The sequence below is a fragment of the Hemicordylus capensis genome, chromosome 4 (genome assembly GCF_027244095.1).
Source record: "Hemicordylus capensis ecotype Gifberg chromosome 4, rHemCap1.1.pri, whole genome shotgun sequence".
NCBI lineage: Eukaryota > Metazoa > Chordata > Lepidosauria > Squamata > Cordylidae > Hemicordylus > Hemicordylus capensis.
The window spans coordinates 133,011,072-133,029,392 of record NC_069660.1 but is presented as its reverse complement, the minus strand read 5'-3'; the positions used below and the strand labels follow the sequence as shown (position 1 = coordinate 133,029,392).

The 18,321-nt window shown below is 43.7% G+C and overlaps 1 protein-coding gene across 5 annotated transcripts in view; it reads left to right on the top strand.

Annotated features, from left to right (window-relative positions):
• Positions 1–18,321, top strand: part of COL11A1 (collagen type XI alpha 1 chain) — a 382,842-nt gene that overhangs the window by 295,705 nt on the left and 68,816 nt on the right. For all 5 annotated transcript variants that reach the window (XR_008306906.1, XM_053249173.1, XM_053249172.1 and 2 more), the window contains 2 exons: positions 12,044–12,097; positions 12,957–13,064. Coding sequence is in view for 4 of the 5 variants with exons in the window: in XM_053249173.1 (XP_053105148.1) it covers positions 12,044–12,097; positions 12,957–13,064 (162 nt within the window). In the remaining variant the exon portion in view is untranslated. The remainder of the gene's footprint in view (positions 1–12,043; positions 12,098–12,956; positions 13,065–18,321) is intronic.

Genomic DNA, 18,321 nt, shown 5'->3' with positions numbered 1-18,321 from the left:
AAAATAATCTAGCATAATTGCTTAGTTGACTTTCTGCTATTTCTTATTTCAAGCCTTCTTGTTGCTGTCCTCGTATTTTCATGCTATGAGGTTTTCTGTTAGTTTTTTAATATAGATGATGATGATGATGATGATGATGATGATGATTAAAAATATCCAGCTTCATTTGTTAGCCATCCTATAACAAATCGTTCTCTGGGCAGCTTATAGCACAACATTAAAACATGAGATAAAAGACACAACAAATACAATCAAAACACACCAAAAATGGCGGGGGGGGGAGCAAAGAGAAAATACAATACAAAACAATTTAAAATACGCTTTTTAAGCAAACAGTTAAAATCAGATCAAAATTTAAAAGGCCTGAGTTAACAAAAAGGTCTTCACCTGACATCTGAAGGAACAAAGTGATGAAGCCAGGCGAACCTCACTCGAGAGGCTATTCTATCAATGGGGTGCAACCACTGAAAAGGCCCTCTGCCTAGTAGCCAACAGGCAGGGACACTCATTTGGCAGGGGCACCCGGAGGAAGGCTTCTGAAGAAGATCTTAAGGTCCATTTTGGGACATATGGGCCAAGGTGTTCTGTCAAATAACCTGGTCCCAAGCCATTTAGGGCTTTAAAGGTTGACACTAGCACTTTGAATTGGGACTGGAAACTGACTGGGAGCCAGTGCAGCTGACAAAGCACTGGCGTAATATGCTCAAAACGTCCAGTCCCATCAATAATCTTGCAGCCCTATTTTGTACCAGTTATTTTGTATCGGACAGTTTTCAAAGGCAGCCCCATGCACAATGCATTGCAGTAATCCAAGTAAGAGGTTGCCAGAGCATGAGTAGTTGTGGCCAAGCTCTCTCTATCCAGGTAAAGTCACAGTTGGTGTATCAGCCGAAGCTGATAAAAGGCACTCCAGGCCACAGAGGCCACTTGAGCCTCTAGTACTAGATTGATGAGCACCCCCAAACTGTGAACCTGGTCCTTCAGTGGGAGTGCAACTCCATCTAGAACAGGCTGAACATCATTCACGCAGGCAGAGGAACCACCGACCTGCAGTACTTCTGTATTGTCTGGATTAAGTCTCAACTTGTTCACCCTCATCCAGTCCATTACTGCATCCAAGCACTGATTCATGACAGGCACCACTCACCTGCATCTGATGAAAAGGAAAGATACAACTGAGTGTCAGCCGCATAGTGGTGACACCTCAGGCCAGATCTCTGGCTGTCCTCTTCCACTGGTTTCATGCAGATGTTAAATAGCATAAGGGAAAGAATGGAACCTACAGAACCCAAAAGCACAACTGCCATGGGGTTGAGCAATAATCCCCCAGCACCACCTTTTGGGAACAGACCTCAAGGTAGGAGTGGAACCACCTCCAAGCTGTACCTGCCACACCCAGCACGGCCAGCCTGTCCAAAAGGATACCATGGTCAGTGTTATTAATTCAAGAGAATTAACAGGGTTACACTCTTCTGTATCTCTCGCTCTCTCTCTGCACAGATCATCCCACAGGGCAACCAAAGCAATTTCTGTTCCAAAACCAGACCTGAAGGCTGATTGAAATGTATCTAGATAGTCCATTTCCTCCAAGAGTGTCTGGAGCTGGTCAGCCACTACATGCTCAAGCACCTTGCCCTGGAAGGGAATATTGGCCACAGGCCTATAGTTGTTTTCATCAGGGATTCTCAACGTTGGGTCCCCAGCTGTTATTTGACTTCAACTCCCATAATCTTCAGCTCCAGTGGCCTTTGTTTGGGGATTATGGGAGTTGAAGTCCAATAACATCTGGGGACCCAGCACTGAGAATCTACAGATTGTTTACCTGTAACTTTGGTTCTTCTAGTGGTCATCTGTCCCTTTACACCAATGGGCTATGCGCCTGTGCAGAGACGTTGTCAGAACCTAACAAGCTCAATTCTCCTGCTTTGTGCGGGAACCCCACCCCCATCCGCTATATGTGGCTGCACCACTCCACATCCCCTCAGTCACAGAGACCGCTTTCAGTAGACTCAGCAGAGAGGATGGGAGGCATGTAAAAGGACAGATCACCACTAGAAGAACCAAAATTACAGGTAAGCAACCTGTAGTTCTTTAATGTGGTCTCTGTCTTTTACACCAGTGGGCACATAACAAGTTAGCACCCAAAGGATGAGGGAACAGACTGAAACAATATGTAATCTTCCAAAAGTATTTATTTTGAAAACAAGTACATCAACTGGAAATGGACTCCAGGACAGTCCTGCCCAACATAGCATCAACCCCCACCCCCCGCTAACTTGGTAACTGGCCCTATCCACCCCCAGCACAGTACCTCCCATGACTGTTGCTGGTGTCTATCTTATGTTTCTTTTTAGATTGTGAGCCCTCTGGGGACAGGGATCCATCTTATCTATTTGTTATTTCTCTTTGTAAACCACCCTGAGCCATTTTTGAGAAGAGCGGTATAGAAATCGAATGAATGAATGAATTAAATAAATAAAATAAATTCTATGCCCTGGCATCAATAGCATAATGATGGATAAATGAGTGGGGCAAAGCCCAAGTAGCTGCCTGACAGATAGTGTCCAAGGGGACTGCACGATCAAAGGCAACAGAGGCCACCATGGACCTAACCAAATGCCCCTTAACAGTCGCAGTCAACTGTTTATGTGCTAAATTGTAGCAAAGTTCAATTGTAGAAGCAATCTACCTAGACATGGACTGAGCAGAAACTTGTAGACCCCTGCAGGGTCCATCATACAGAACAAACAGTGAAGGGGTGTTTCCTCCATTCCGCTGACCTCTGGACATAGAATGATAATGCCCTCCTTACGTCCAAACGATGCAACTTACACTCTGCATCAGAGGCACACTGGCAAAGTGAGCGGCAAGGAACGATGAAACATAGAAACCACCGTTGGTAGGAATTAGACATCCGGTCAGAGTACCACCTTGTCCTTGTGAAACTGTAGGTACGGTGGATCAACCCTCAGGGCCCACAGTTCACTCACCCTCCTAGTGGAGGTGATTGCCACCAGGAAGGCAACCTTCCACGTCAAGAAACGGGGGTCAGTCGAGGCCAAAGGCTCATAGGCCGTAGCAATCCAGCCAAAACCACCGACAGGACCCAGGCCAGTTATATAACAGGGTCATCTGGGAAAACATGGGTCAACCTGTTCAGGAAACACTTAACTAATGGGTCCTTAAACCAGGAAACCCTGGAGGTTGGCGAATGTACCACAGTGGCCGCCAAATGTACCCTGAGAGAAGATAGCTTCAGATCAGACTCTTTCAGAGATAGCAAATAAGTACAAATATCTTGAACAGGCAGGTTAAGCACATCAAATCATTTATGTTCATATGACTTCAGCGTCTACGGCTTTCTGGCCGCAAGCAGAATGTCTCTGAGTCTCACCGGGAAGTCAGTAGGTGCAGGGACCAAATGTCTGGATGAAGCACCTCTTGCCTGTGACAGCAGGTAAGGTAGAGTGGGGAGGCGCATCCAAGCCACTGCCAGCTGCTTCAGAGCCGCAAACCAAGGCCTCCTGGGCCACCAGGGGGCTATCAGGATGGCCCAGGCGCGGTCCTCCCTCAGTTTGTGCAGAACCCTTGGGATGAGGGGAAATGGAGGAAACAGGTCAAGCAAGGGGCCTGTCCAAGACAGGATGAAAGCATCGCCCCAAGAACCCTCGCCACCCCCTCCCCTGGAGCAATAGAGGACACACTGAGCATTGACCCAAGATGCAAAAACTTCTAGACCTGGAGCGCCCCACACCAAGAATATGCCCCAGAGGATACCCCGGTCCAAGGCCATTCATGGGAGACCGTCGTCAGCCTGCTCAACGTGTCCGCCTAGACATTCAGGGACACTTGGATGTAGACTGCATGAGGTGACACTGCATGCACCACACACCAATGCCACAGGTCTAGCAACAGGAACAGAAGGCTCCTCGAAGTTGTGCCTCCTTGCCAATTTATATAGGCTTTCGCTGTCATATTGTCCATCTGGATTGTCACTGAGCAACCCACAATTACAGGCAAGAAATCCTTGAGGACATGGAATATGGCCAACGATTCCAGATAATTGATGTGCTGACCCCTCTCCGCTGATGACCAATGGCTGCTCAGGTGAAAACCATCCAAATGAGCGCCCCAACCTAGCTCCGACGCATCGGTCGTAATCACCCAGTGCGACTGAGGGACCTGGAAGGGAGCGCCGAAGTTCAGATGATGAATCTCAACCCACCATGCTGTGGCTTCCCGCACCCATCAAGGGGGCATGTGCTCCAAACGAGCTGAGTCCCGAAGAAGGTCAAACACGTCCAGGAACCACCACTGAATGACACGCATCCAAAGGCGCACGTGAGGGAGTTCATATGTGGTGGCAGCCATATGTCCCAAGAGGCACTGCACCAAATGCTTGGTCTGCGGCCCTCTGGCCAGAAAAACGGAAGCCAGCCATACAAGTGTTCCTATGCAGGCCTCTGGAGGAAGATCTTCTCCAGACTGGTATCGAAGATCAGCCCTATAAACTGTATCCTACGGACAGGCTCCAGCTGGGACTTCTCGAAATTGATTTGTAAGCCCAGGTTCTGCAGAGTATCTGTGACCATACCAAGATCCTCCAGGGCAGCTTGCTTGGAACTTGCCAGGATAAGCCAATCATCTAGATAAGGCAGGATCTGCATCCTTCATTCCTGTAGAAAAGCCACCACCAGGGTCAGGTATTTTATAAAAGCCCTCGATGCCATCGTGAGACCAAATGGCAAGGCCTTGAATTGGTAAGGGATCCCTCTATCTGGAAACACAGGAAGCGTTGATGCTGGGAGCATATCGAGACATGGTAGTATGCGTCTCTCATGATAGTATGGTCTCTAGGGAGACCACCCACATGTCTTTTTCTAGGAGGGCCAGGATAGTTGGTACCGACAACATTTGGAAAGGCCTGTACACAAGGTGCTTGTTCAGGGCTCTTAGGTCCAGTATAGGACGCTGAATACTGTCCGGTTTCGGAACGACAAAGTACCAGGAATAGAAACCAGGGCTCTCCGCATTTGACCCTTTCTATCGTGACCTTTGAGAGGAGAGCAGAGACCTCCTTGTCCAACTCCGGAGTAGATGGAATAGTCACAACCCCGCACACGGATGGCATCCTGCAGAACCTGAGAGCGTAGTCCATACGTATGACTGTGAGGACCCACTGATCTGTGGTCACCCTGTCCCAATTCACTGCAAAGGGAGCCAGGCGGGTCCAGAAGGACCCACAGTCATTGTTTCTTTTGAAAAGTGTTCAGAGGCTGTTTCTGAAAGGCCGGTTTACTAGGCTGGAACCCAGACTTGTATTGAGACTGGAACTTGTTGCCGCGAAAGGAAGGATGAAGATTGCAGTTGCAAAGGGGCTTTTGGTTGTTGATAAGGGGACTATCTCGATGGCCTCTGCAGCTTAGGGGCCGAGGACAAGTAGGACTTCGACTTAGCCGTACTCCTCAGCTTCTGGACCTTCTGTAGCGTGTCATCCGTTTGCTCTGCAAAGAGTCTAGAGCTCTCAAAGGGAGGATCTTCAATCCTAGCGCGGGCCTCATAGGTCAGACCAGATGAACACAGCCAGGCATGTCTCCTGAGAGCCACAGACGTGTCATCACTTTGGTTGCACACTCCACAGAGTATCTAGCTGAGTATAGCTCTTGTTTTGCCACTTGCACTGCCTCATGGAGAAAGGCTTTAGCTGGATCACGTTTGTCCTGTGGCAGGAGATCCAAAAAGTGGCCTGGTAATTAGCCACCAGCAAGTGAAGAGCCAAAGCCCAATAAAGCCTCCTACCAAAGGAGTCCAACTTCCTGCCCTCCTTATCACAGGGTGCAGAATGACTGTGACCTTTGGACTTCTGTAGGGATGCCTCCACCACAAGGGAGTTAGGGGTGGGATGATTCTTTAAGAAAGCTGTATCATCCTGCAGCTGTACTCTGTAGACGTTCTCCAAGTGCCTGTTGGAAAGAGTCACCAGCTTTTTCCAATGCCCTCGCATGACCCCCAACAATGCAGTGTTAAGGGGCAGAGAGGCCTGTACCTTAGCCTCCACATCAATAAGGCTAAATAAAGGGTCAATTACGCTTTCTGTTACGTACCAAGGCTCACACCCAGGGCAGAGGCCATGTGAGCCACATAGGCCAAGTACTGTCTAAGGTCCTCTAACAGGGATACGGGCTTAAAGTCCGATTGAATGTCCAGAGGGGAAGACCTCAAGGAGACAGCATCCAAGCCCAGAGAGCCAGGTTCGCTCTCACTGTCCGACTTGGCGGGGCGCCAAAGAGTCCTGGGCCAACACCAGCAGAACAACGAGAGAATCCACTTAGCTTTCCAGATTGTCTGGTACCGAGCCGTCGGGGTCCGTTGGCAGTATCTGGGTAGGTTTCGATGCCTGAGGCCGAACCGGAATTTCAGAGGGCAAACCACACCACTCCATCACCCTTGAGGAGAGCGAGAACAAGGCCTTCCTTCAGAATGCGAAGGGGGCTCGTGCCAATCATGAACAGTCCCGGTTCTTCCATAAGCAGGTTCCTCTTGGTACCAAGACCCATACCGGCATTTCCCGTAGTCTGAACAGTCTGAACGATAGTCCATGGGGTAATATCTATAAACGCCTGAGTCTCGGCACCAAGCACCATAAGAGGAGGGCTCATCCTCTACAAAGGAGGAACGTCATGCAGGTATACGGTACCGATCCGCATAAACAGGTTCACAACGATCCCAGTCCTGACTGGGCTTGTATTCAGAGGAGACTTCTTCCTAGTTCCAACATGAGCTTTGATCCCTAGGAGGGAGATGTTGAGGCAGTGTTTATGGTGGGCTTGTCCAGTGAATAAGGCTCCTCATCGGAGGTAGCGTAGCCACACTCGTCGGTTACTACTGACAGTTCCCAACCCGTATGGATACAGTCAGACGTCAGCTAGGAGACATCTCAGCCGTCAGTGAGCTAGGCCAGCCAGAGACCAAAGAGCTAGGTATCGGAGGAGCCAGTACCACAGCCGGGCGACCATGGGACACTTGGTCCATGACTTGTGCCATGCCCCCAAGCCAACTTTGGTTTCTTAGCCAGCGGGGGCCTCCAAAGCAGGAACTGTTGCGGGCTTCTTCTTTTTCAGAATAGGTGGAAGGTGTTGACCTGCCAGCAGATTCGGAGCCGCCTCCTCCTCCTCCTTCTGTATTGATACCGAAGAGACCAAGGGAGGGTCCGGTACCTCAGGCATAGGATGCTTAGGCAAGTCTTCTAATGGCACCAACAGGACCCATACCACAGAGAGGTCCAAGACAGGCACTGCTGAAACCGGTACCGAGGCTGGGGGTTCTATCTCCATAGGAGCGGAGTCCGATCGCTCTGATTGCATCAAAGAAGTCATCCTATATGACTGCTTCAATTATAAGGCCTCCAATGAACGGAGAGCCAAGTGCCACAGGGCAGCACGCAAGCAAGAAGCTCTATTTTTTTTTTAGCCTGTTTCGTAAACCTCTGGCAGTGAATACAGGCCTCAACAATGTGGGTTTCCACCAGCAGAGAAGACACTTGGTATGAGTATCGGGGGAAGGGATCTTAGATACACAGTGAATACATTTCTTGAAACTCTTCATGCCCGGCAAAGAATACTGCAGGCCGACTGGCCACCAAGCTCCGTCCCAGCCAGGACCAGAGCCATAGAGATATGGGGTGGGAGACCATTAAAATAAAAACACTAAGAAAAAAATGCTACTGTGCGAAATAAATAAAGCAATAATAGAAAGAACGCAGGGAGAAAACAACAAGAGGATACGATAATAATCCTATTTGTTGCCAAACTGCAGATTCTATGACGTCTACTGAAGCGTGGACAACGAAGACTGAGGGGATGTGGAGTGGTACAGCTGCATATAGTGGCTGGGAGCGGGGTTCCCCCCCAAAGCAGGAGAATTGAGCTTGTTAGGTTCTGATGAGTTCTCTGCACAGGCGCATAGCCCATTGGTGTAAAAGACAGAGACCACGTCGAAGAACCCTGGTTTACATCCTCTGGGTCCAGACTGGGTTTCTTTAGGAGTGGTTGAATAATAGTTTCCTTCAGTGAAGCTGAGACTACTCTCTCTATCAGTGAGGCATTTAGAATCTGCTGGACCCAGCTAAAAATTCCCTTCCTTCTAGATGTAAAAAGCCATGATGGGGAAGGGTCAAGCATGCATGTGGTCAGCCGAACTTGACAGAACAGCTTGTCCACATCCTAGGGGACCACTAATTGAAACTCCTCCAGCAAAACTATCCCAGGTTTTACTCTGGGCACCTCTCCCAGATAAGACGATAAGTCCTATAAAATAAGAATAATAACATTCAGAAGAGAGATGGAACATTACACTGTGGAACATCTCTGCCTTCTACTAATTTTGAAATCTATTTTTCCTCTCCCATGAAGTAAATTCATCTGGCGCTTTACCATGCTTTGATGGAAACTTGGTGAGATTGCCGGGGGCCAAGTATGATTGCAGTTGTTAGTCCCTGCTGGTTTAGATATGGGCACTGCCTAAATAGCTATTCGGACAAGTGCTTCCAGGCATTCACCAGATGTATGCGGCAACATCAATGTTACTTTATAGGTGAATTTATAGTTTGTTGACAGTTTCCACATTTTGGATATTCCCTTTCACATATGCACATGCTTGGATCTCTTTTGTTTGCTTTTGGGGAAGCAATTGCAATACTGGTATTATTCTAATTGGTTCAGTAATCTCTCTCTATAAACGTGTATTTATAGAGCTGCTCTGCTGTGATAAATACCAGTCTTAATTTCATTTTATCAGACCAAGCAATCCCAAGAGGAATGTTTTCAGGAAATATATACTTTATAAGAGAAAACCCTGTCTGGGGAGACATTATTCAGGCTTCAGAGCACCACTATTTAAATGTCAAAGCATGGCTAACTGGAAACCAGCTTTATCAGAAATAGTGACTGTAAAATGAAGAAATCAAGTCCACTTCCTAACTGTAATAAGGATTGCCCTTCGTTCAGAAGTGATTCCAGTCTATAAAAATAAAGAAGGGATGAGTTTCATGTAGTAGTTACAGAGGCATAATTCCAAGGGATGGGTGGGATCAGTTAACTTGATATATAGGGAGGGAGGGAGAGTGAGATCTAGGACCAAAAGCACCAAGTGAACAAAGCTGAAAAGGTTTCTAAAATGCATTACAGAAGCTGATACCCTTGCTGCCTTCCCTTTCCCCATGTTCTGCAGGCCAGTCAATGGGATTTTGGCATGGTCCAGCTATATAAAGCTTGAAGACCCACCTCTGATTGCATTTCCTTTCCCTGGAATTGCTGTACAGGACTAGCTGGTTTTGTGTGGGCTAAGTAGGATTTCCCCCCTTTGACCTGAACTGGACATGGAAGGCTTCTTCACCTACTCTGCACTGCAGGGGTGGAAGGAGGTCTCTGTTGTGCCCTGATCTGTTCATTATACTGGCCTTATTCTACTAGTATACTAGTGTTTTGCCAGTGTATAGCTAAGATGAGGAGTTTTATTCACATCCACCCCTGCTAACTTGGCAAAGAGGCACCCTTTAACATGGTGATTCTCTTTATTTAGCAGGGGGGAAGTAACTGGCCCTATCCACCCCCAGCACAGTACCTCCAGTGACTGTTGCTTGTGTGTATCTCATGTTTCTTTTTAGATTGTGAGCCCTTTGGGGACAGGAATCCATCTTATTTATTTCTTATTTCTCTGTGTAAATCACCCTGAGCCATTTTTGGAAGGGCGGTATAGAAATCGAATTAATAATAATATTAATTCTACCACTATAAACTTTGAGCATTCTGTTGATCATAAAATTGAAACCAACTATCCAAACTGACTTTGTCCCTACAAAGTGGCATCTCTAGCAAGTGAGTGAGATGTACCTGTTGAATTTCTGCCTGGATGCAACCCTCCCCAGCCCAATGTTCAGCTGAAAGACCAAGGCAAAGAGTGGGTGCATGGAGCCTCATTTCTAAAGTCAGCATAATATACCAGACAGTACTTAGTTTTTCAGCATATATGGCACAGAGGTTAAGATGGACACCTTAACTTGCAATGCCCATGCTTTCTAGAGCATGAGTGAACATCGAAAGCATCTTAATTCTCATCATACAAAATTATATTTTGTATTACTGAATATAATTTGAATGTAAATAGATCACAACTGACTGGGTCAGTGAATGAGCTAGAAATATTAATTACTTTGTGCCCAGGACAAAGAGATCTTCCTTGACCTCCCTGGGCTATTTGGCTCAAGAATCGGGACTGCAAACCCCTCAAAGCCTGTTCTCACATACCCAGGGCTTACAGACTCAGTGCATCCAGTTGCATGCTCAATCCACATATACTGTGTCACTACAGGGCTTCCAAAATTGCAGCAACAACAGTACAATAGATGTGGGTTACACTGAACAATTTCACAAACTCTTCCTCAAATACAGTACTCTTTTTTTGGAGCATCCAGCACATTCCTGCCTGGGCCTCATACGTGTGTGTGTGTGTGTGTGTGTGTGTGTGTGTGTGTGTGTGTGTGTGTGTGTTACAGTCAAAGATCAGTCACAGAAAACCACAGTATACAAAGATATTAGTGTATCTTCTGGAGGTATTGTATGCTTCTCATCAGCAATGGATGTCCTATCTATCTATCTATCTATCTATCTATCTATCTATCTATCTATCTATCTACCTATCACCTTTCATAAAGCAACCCAAGGCGGTTTACAAAAGTTAATATAATGAAATTTTTAAAAATCATATTAAAATGAATTAAGACCAACCCATTGAGGGTTCAGGACATTAGAAACTATACACAGTGAGGAAAACTACCAAGACCTAAAATAATTACAACCAAATTTGAATTAAAGCAAAGTTTTGAGGTGAATTTATATTCAAGGACAAACAGAAGTGGAAAATAATTTAGCTAAGACTACTAAAAGGCATCATCTCATACTGTGCAGGAGGTGGCAATAGTAAACCCCTCCTGCATTCTACCAAAGACAACCACAGGGCTCTGTGGTTGCCAGGAGTTGACACCAACTCGATGGCACACTTTATATTACTGGAAAGTTACTGGTAGTTTTAGGCATCCTTAAATATATTAAACACTAAGGATATATGTGCCCCCACCTAACTGGAAAGTCTAGGCTTACTGGGAGGAGATGACACTATAAGAAACTGTCCTTAATGCTTTTCATTTCATTTCATTGTCATTTAAAAGAAAGCTAAAGATCTACTCAATCCCTGTGACAAAAGTCAAAATGGAAACACTGAGAACTGAAGCTAGGTAATAATAAGATGCTGATAAAGATTTCAGTAAAATAAAGACTTTTTACCCTGTCTGTATGAAAAGGGAATATTTCACAACTGAAGTATGGGGGGGTGGAAAGCTAAGTTCAAAGCAACACAGAGAAATGGAATTTTATCCTATTTTCAGTAAAAACTGAAAACAATTTAAAGAACTATTAGTTGATAGGGTAGCAGAAATAGACTTTCTGTGGATTGTTTCCTAGGACTCTGTTCTAGCTCTGGTCAATTTCTAACATGTGATGCAATCACACCTATTTTAATACAGAAATCAGCATAGAATGGTTTGTCCACTCACAAGAACAATTTATAGTTTCATTGAGGGGGGAAAATATGATTGAACAAGAAGCATTCCTTTTGGAGATGGATAGTGAAAATATAGTTGATTTTTCTCTATATAAATCTCAGAAAGGTCTGATATATTTTTAGTTGTGGAAAATCACTCGTCATTATTCATGTTTGAGTGGAAATCCACATTTAAATACCCTGAAATATTGCAAACATAATTACCTTCGATAAATGCCAGTTTCAAATGCATTGTAGACAAACAAATCTTGGATTTTGGTAGATGAACAAATAACGCTTGACTGCCCTGAATATAAAAGACCTTTGAGTAACTGCACCATCTCTCCAAAGAGATGGGCGAGTTGCTTATTAATGCAAAATCCCATCCTGTGGATCTGCTCTTCAGTCTGACTTTAGATGCTAGCTTCTTTTCTTTTCTTTTTTGCAGGGTCCTCCTGGACCACCAGGTCTTCAAGGTCCCGTTGGCGCTCCTGGTATAGCTGTAAGTATCCTGCTTGTTATGCATAATGAATGAGTGCTTTTCCTGAGTGCTCATTAATTATACCAAAACTTCAGATATAATTTATGTAGCTTAAAATGGAGAAATTTTTAAATCTCATCCTAAGGGCTTCTGTATCTGTACATTCCTGTACTTATTGTGGGCTCCAGTCTTAGGTCAGTGCTCTGCTGCTTCAATCCTACATGAACATAACAATTCAAAAGAATGAACAGCAGCAAGACATTGGAGTATTGCTTCGGCACAGTTTATGGGAGCAGGATGGGCATTTCCAGGCACTGGTTCACTTTTTTCTCATTACTTGATTATCATGACTTCAAATGTGTAAACTGACAAATGTGTAAACTGACTCCTTTGAAGAGTGCTACGACTGAAGTGACTTTGGATGATCTGAAGTTTCCAGCTATGGTGTTAATAACATGTGTAAATTAACCATTAGCAGTATCATTCAATGTTACTTCCATTAAGTAATGAACATGTATGCATGAATCATCCTGAGGATGGGCTAGTGATTAATGCTGACGTTTGTAAGATGAGTGACTGACTATAGCAAAATGGAAAGGGGTTTCTAGCAGTCAAGCATCAACATCCATTTGTGTTTGAAGAACACAAATCCAAGCTCATTGTAATTACTGAATGAATGAGTTAGAATTTATTCACACACTGTAGCTCTCTTTTTATAATATAAAATCCATTTCCAAACACAATATGTGGAATTAGATTTCATTCATTTTAGTGTCACATAATTTAGGTTCAGAGCATGTGACATTAATAGCTTCTCTAACTTCCACCAATCTGGAATCTGCATAGACTATTGATAATTGTCTCTCTTCTAATCTGCTAGGGAGGTGATGGAGAGTCTGGACCAAGGGGACAGCAAGGGATGTTTGGGCAGAAAGGCGATGAAGGTCCACGAGGCTTCCCTGGTCCTCCAGGACCCATTGGTCTTCAGGTACATGGTATCATTTTCTCTCCTCCCCCCACCAGTCCACCCTTTCCCACAAACTAAAATAATATCTGTATTTTTTTAATCATTTAAAAGTATTAGTTTTTTAAAATTAAGCGAAATGTAACAGCCAAAAGTATGTGATAAAATTAATAATATTATTTTGCATTAATATAAAACTTCAGCGTGATTACTCCACACCTTGCTTTTATCTCAGTAATCCTTACAAACAACCCCATAAAGTAGGTGAGTATTATTATCCTCATAATAAAGGTGAAGGACCATTGCTCAGAGATAGCAGCTATCCTAAGGCTACCTTGTGCATTCATAAGAGGCAAAATGATTGGAGTTTGGGACTTCCTTGACAGCCACAATAATCAAGGGATCTGGAACAACTTCCCTACAAGCGGAAACTATACGGCTTTTGTGGGTGGGTGGAATTGCTGTGGAGAAAGTGAACAGACAATTTCTCACTCACTAGAACTCAGGGTCCCTTAATAAAATTGGTTGGCAATCAATTCAGGACAATCAGTACTTCTGCATACAAAACATAATCAACCTGTTGAATTCACTGGCACAAGATTTGTGGTGATGGCCAGTAGCTGTGATGGCTTTAAAAGGGGATTTAAGAAAAAAATCTCAGAGGATAGGTCTGTCAGTAGTTGAAGTGCTAGTTAGATTTCCATACTTAGAGGCAGCACACCACTAAATACCAAATGGTGGGGATGAAAAATGGAGGCATACTGTTCCCATCATACCTTCCTTGTGGGCTTTATGGAGGCATCTGGTTGACTATCTGGTTGGGACTTGATGGATCTTTGGTCTGATCCAGCAAGGCTCTATTTAAGTGCTGATGGCTCACAGTTCAGTCCCACAGACACTATACTACACTGCTCTCATGGGCCTCAAAAGCATCAGCCTCATGAGGCTAACCCTTCCGCGAACTCCAGCAGCAAAGCTTCAGAAAGCAGACCAGTCAGCCAATTTGCTTTTGAAATGCTGAAGTGTAGTTTGTGCCACGACATATTCCAGATATAACGTTTGATGCAACAGTGTATTTGGAACACTCTTCTGTTTATGAATTAGCATAGAAATGTTTCTGGATAGAAAATCAAATGTTTTCCTTTATTTACAAGCCAAGAGATTCAATTTAAAGAATACGCTCACTTGAATTGAGTGCAGCGCTGAAACATACTATAATTCTGAGGTGACTGATTAACATTCTCTTTTTAGGTGCTTCAGTATTGGAAGGAGTAATATACTTCACCTTTGTGTATTTTAATTTAGTGAAACACTGTATAACAACTACCCATTAGTTCGAGACTTAAACAAATGAGCAATGTGCTCTAGTTGAATTATGTTTCCTTGAGTCTCATTTTCCTTCAAGTGTGTTATTCCCATGCACCCGAATACCATAGGCACTGATGGTATTAAAGGACCATTGAGCAATCAAGAGCTCTTTTTTAGTCACTAATGTGGTTCTCATAGTAACAAGCAAAATGTTTGTGGTGGAGTTTATTCTTTTTAAAATATATAATATATAATCACAGCTTGTTGGATGTAATGATATTGCCCTCATGCCGTTTATAATGCTCATTTTGTAATGCCAGTGATACCAGGAAAAGTAAATACAGTATACAGCTTTCTATTAAATATAAGTCCCTGATAACTAGGCAAAGAGGCACCTTTTCAAGTGAGAGCAGGGCAGGCAATTTTCCTATACAGCCCAAATTAGCATCACTCCCAGTGGCTTTTAGTGATATCACCTTTGTGCTTTTTTAGACTTTAAGCCCCTTGGGGACAGGGAACCATTTTTCCCCCCATTCCTTTTGCTTTGCAGACAGCTTTGAGAACTGTTTTGTTGTTGATGAAAAACAGTATTTAAATATTTTTAATTATAAGAAGAATAAGAATATTAAAGGTGTTCCTTAAACTCCAGTTTTTCTCTGTAATTATGCAGAACCTATGGAACTCCCTGCTCAGAGCGGTTGCCTAGATACATCTTTGTATCTCTTATGACACCTTGTGAAAACCTAGTTGTCTGTGAGAAGAATTTTTATCATGGAATGTCTGAGGCTGGTTAGCTGCTTTCCTGGGCTTTTCCAGCCAACATTAAGGAGAAGGAAGAGTGCAGCTAGTTTCCAACCTTTTTGCATCACCATGGGGCTTCTTCCATTGTTGTAGCACTGCAGGGAATGTCAGCATGTTATAGCCAACAGGATTGGGCATTGCTTAAGAAAGCCATATATGTATGTATGTAGCATAAAATATCAGATTCTAACAGGTGGCTCTTCAGACAACATTAAGAAGCATCATATCTGCACTGTTCCAACTGCATTTTTACTCAGCTTCCACACAATAGGAGATGTGTGTTGTTCTTTCCAGCTCTTGATTTCCATGGAGAACTGACTACTACTTTTCTAGCAAATGGTGCTTCTTCACAGAAAGCAAGAGCTGGCCAGTAGGTGGCACTGCTAGAATTGCACAAGCATCCTGCTCTGCATATGGACAGCTCATGAATTTGTGCTAGAAAGAATACGACAAGCTTCCTGAAGAGTGTGGAACCCAAGAAAAATTACACTTGGAACAGCTTCTGTTGTGCGACCCTCAATGGCGCATTCCCGCAAGTGAGTTTTCCTTTAGTAGGGAGGAGAGAACAGGGAAAATCACTCCCCCCAACCTCTCTGCTGTTGCTAGGCTGCCGAAGAAGGAAGAAGCACTGCTGGTGTTTCCACAGAGCTACTGCCATTGACATAGCACCACAAGGAATTTCAACCGCCATTTAGAGAGGAACAGAAATTCCTTCTACTCCATGTTTTAGAACACATGTTATAGCATGGAATTGATCATATGGTCTTCAATAAACTTCTAATGCGATTTTCTTAGTGAGGTTCTGTAGAAACACTGCAAACTCTGTAGCCAGAGTAACTAGAGAAAATGGCTGATTGACTGAAAACATGAATGAAGCTTCTGTAAATACAAGGCAAATACAAATGCCTTTAAGTTAGGAGATAATCTTGGCTCCACTCAAAGCAGAATGGGCAAAGTTCCCACTGGTTTCAAGGGTGAAAATATTTTAATGCAATTACCTGCAAGATTGTATTTGAAGATTGTGATTTGGCAAATACCAGCATACTTAACCTCAAGGATGTCTCTTCTCAGATGGTCATTAATGATACCATTGACAGATTCAAAAGTCAAACCTGTATGTAACTTTTAAAATAATTGAAGGCTTATGGTTAAATTGCTGAAGGCAAGTTTATGGCGCAATAAATCTTAATAACAAACTGCTGGGTAAGTTCTTAGTATCTGTCATGACAACAAATTGTAATTGATGATATACTTGCATCCGTAACACAGGGGTCTTTACCATTTCTACAATCACACCTACAAATGAGTTATTTGTAGGCAATTATTCATCCAAGACATTTAGACTGCAATTGTCCTAACCCTTATGATCTCAGTGCACTTGCTTTGTGGTGTGTGGCTTGAAATACCAGTCCTAAACACATTGACATATTCAAAACACTTTTGAGTCCATTTGATTTCAGTGGGAGAATTAATGGGACTTGAAATCAATAGGACTTAAGAGTGTGCTTACGTATTAGATGAATTGTGCCCACTAGTCTTAAACCTTAACTGTTGAGACGAATGCACCTGATAGTTTGAAAGCTATCTATGCTTGCTGGAGTCTTCCTAGGTTTGGAGGTGGAGGAATTTTATCTGAGTCACAGTGACAGGAAGTGTCATGTTTTTTCCTTGCTCTTGGATGAACCATGAAAGTTTTATATTAGTATAAATGTCTGGGTAAGTTTTGTCTTATACACTTTGTGGTGTAGAAAAAATATTGATAATTGATCATTATTGGTGGGATTGATTGATTGATTGATTGATTGATTGATTGATTGATTGATTAAGTGCCGTCAAGTCGGTGTCGACTCTTAGCGACCACATAGATAGATTCTCTCCAGGATGATCCGTCTTCAACTTGGCCTTTAAGGTCTCTCAGTGTTACATTCCTTACTGTCGTAATCGAGTCCATCCACCTTGCTGCTGGTCGTCCTCTTATTCTCTTCCGACTTTTCCCAGCAATTGGTGGTATTACTGATTATTAAAAGAAGAATTATTGGCAAGCACAACTATGAGGTTATTCTCACGTGCAGCCTAACCCAACCTAGGGAAGCCTAACCTGAGTTAGGCTGTGTGTGAGAACCGCTGAGATTGGGCCTGATCCTGGTGGGACATAAGAACATAAGAACAGCCCTGCTGGATCAGGCCCAAGGCCCATCTAGTCCAGCATCCTGTTTCACACAGTGGCCCACCAGATGCCACTGGAAGCCACAGACAAGAGTAGAGGGCGTGCCCTCTCACCTGCCATTACACCCCTGCAACTGGTAACAGCACTGCCTAGCCCACCTTTTCAGCTTGGCTAGTATGGCTAGTATCACTACATACATTCATAGCTTAAATACCACATCACTGTTTCAGGGAAAATCATGAAGTGGATACGTCTGAGTTCTTCCAAAGATAAGTTACTAACAGTTAGTTCCACAACTCAGTTAAATCAAAGTACTACCATTTAGGTCCATTGCCGAATCATTGGCTTCAATGGGATTCTAATCTGTTTAAATCCAAGGTTATCCTTTTAACTAGATAGCAGATCAGACTGTACGTCACCCAGGTTTAAACTATCAATGTGAAATTGCTGTCAGCTGTAACTGACACATTATCATTGTGACTGTGGAACCCAATCTTTTCAATTTTATGAAAGTGGAGGATTTCAGCATCTGAGCATATCGGTTATTGAATGCACAAATTGGTATCACATTTTCTTTCAGAGACTATCCATCATAAATAGCCATTTATGTACCTGCTTCTAGAGAATGAGATCACCAGGGGTGCAGTGCTGCTCCTACTGAAGTCAGTGACAAAATCCCATTGAGTTTAATGGATTGCAGGAATTCAGCCTAAATGGCTAATTTAAACAAAATAGGATTCTACATTTTGGATGGTTTCTTAAGATTACATTTGCAGTCTATTTAAAAGAAAAAGGCGCCCCTGTTATCTTGCAAAAGCAATAAACTTGTATATATTGTACAACACATTCTCTGCTTAGAATAATCTATACGCTGAACAACTAATTTTGCAAATGATCATTTAACATTTTATTTTAAAACCTAGAACACAATCCTCTCCCATTTCATATGTAACTGTGTGCACATGAAGGGATCTCCACAGGTCCTAATTGGGTCCTTTTTTCTGC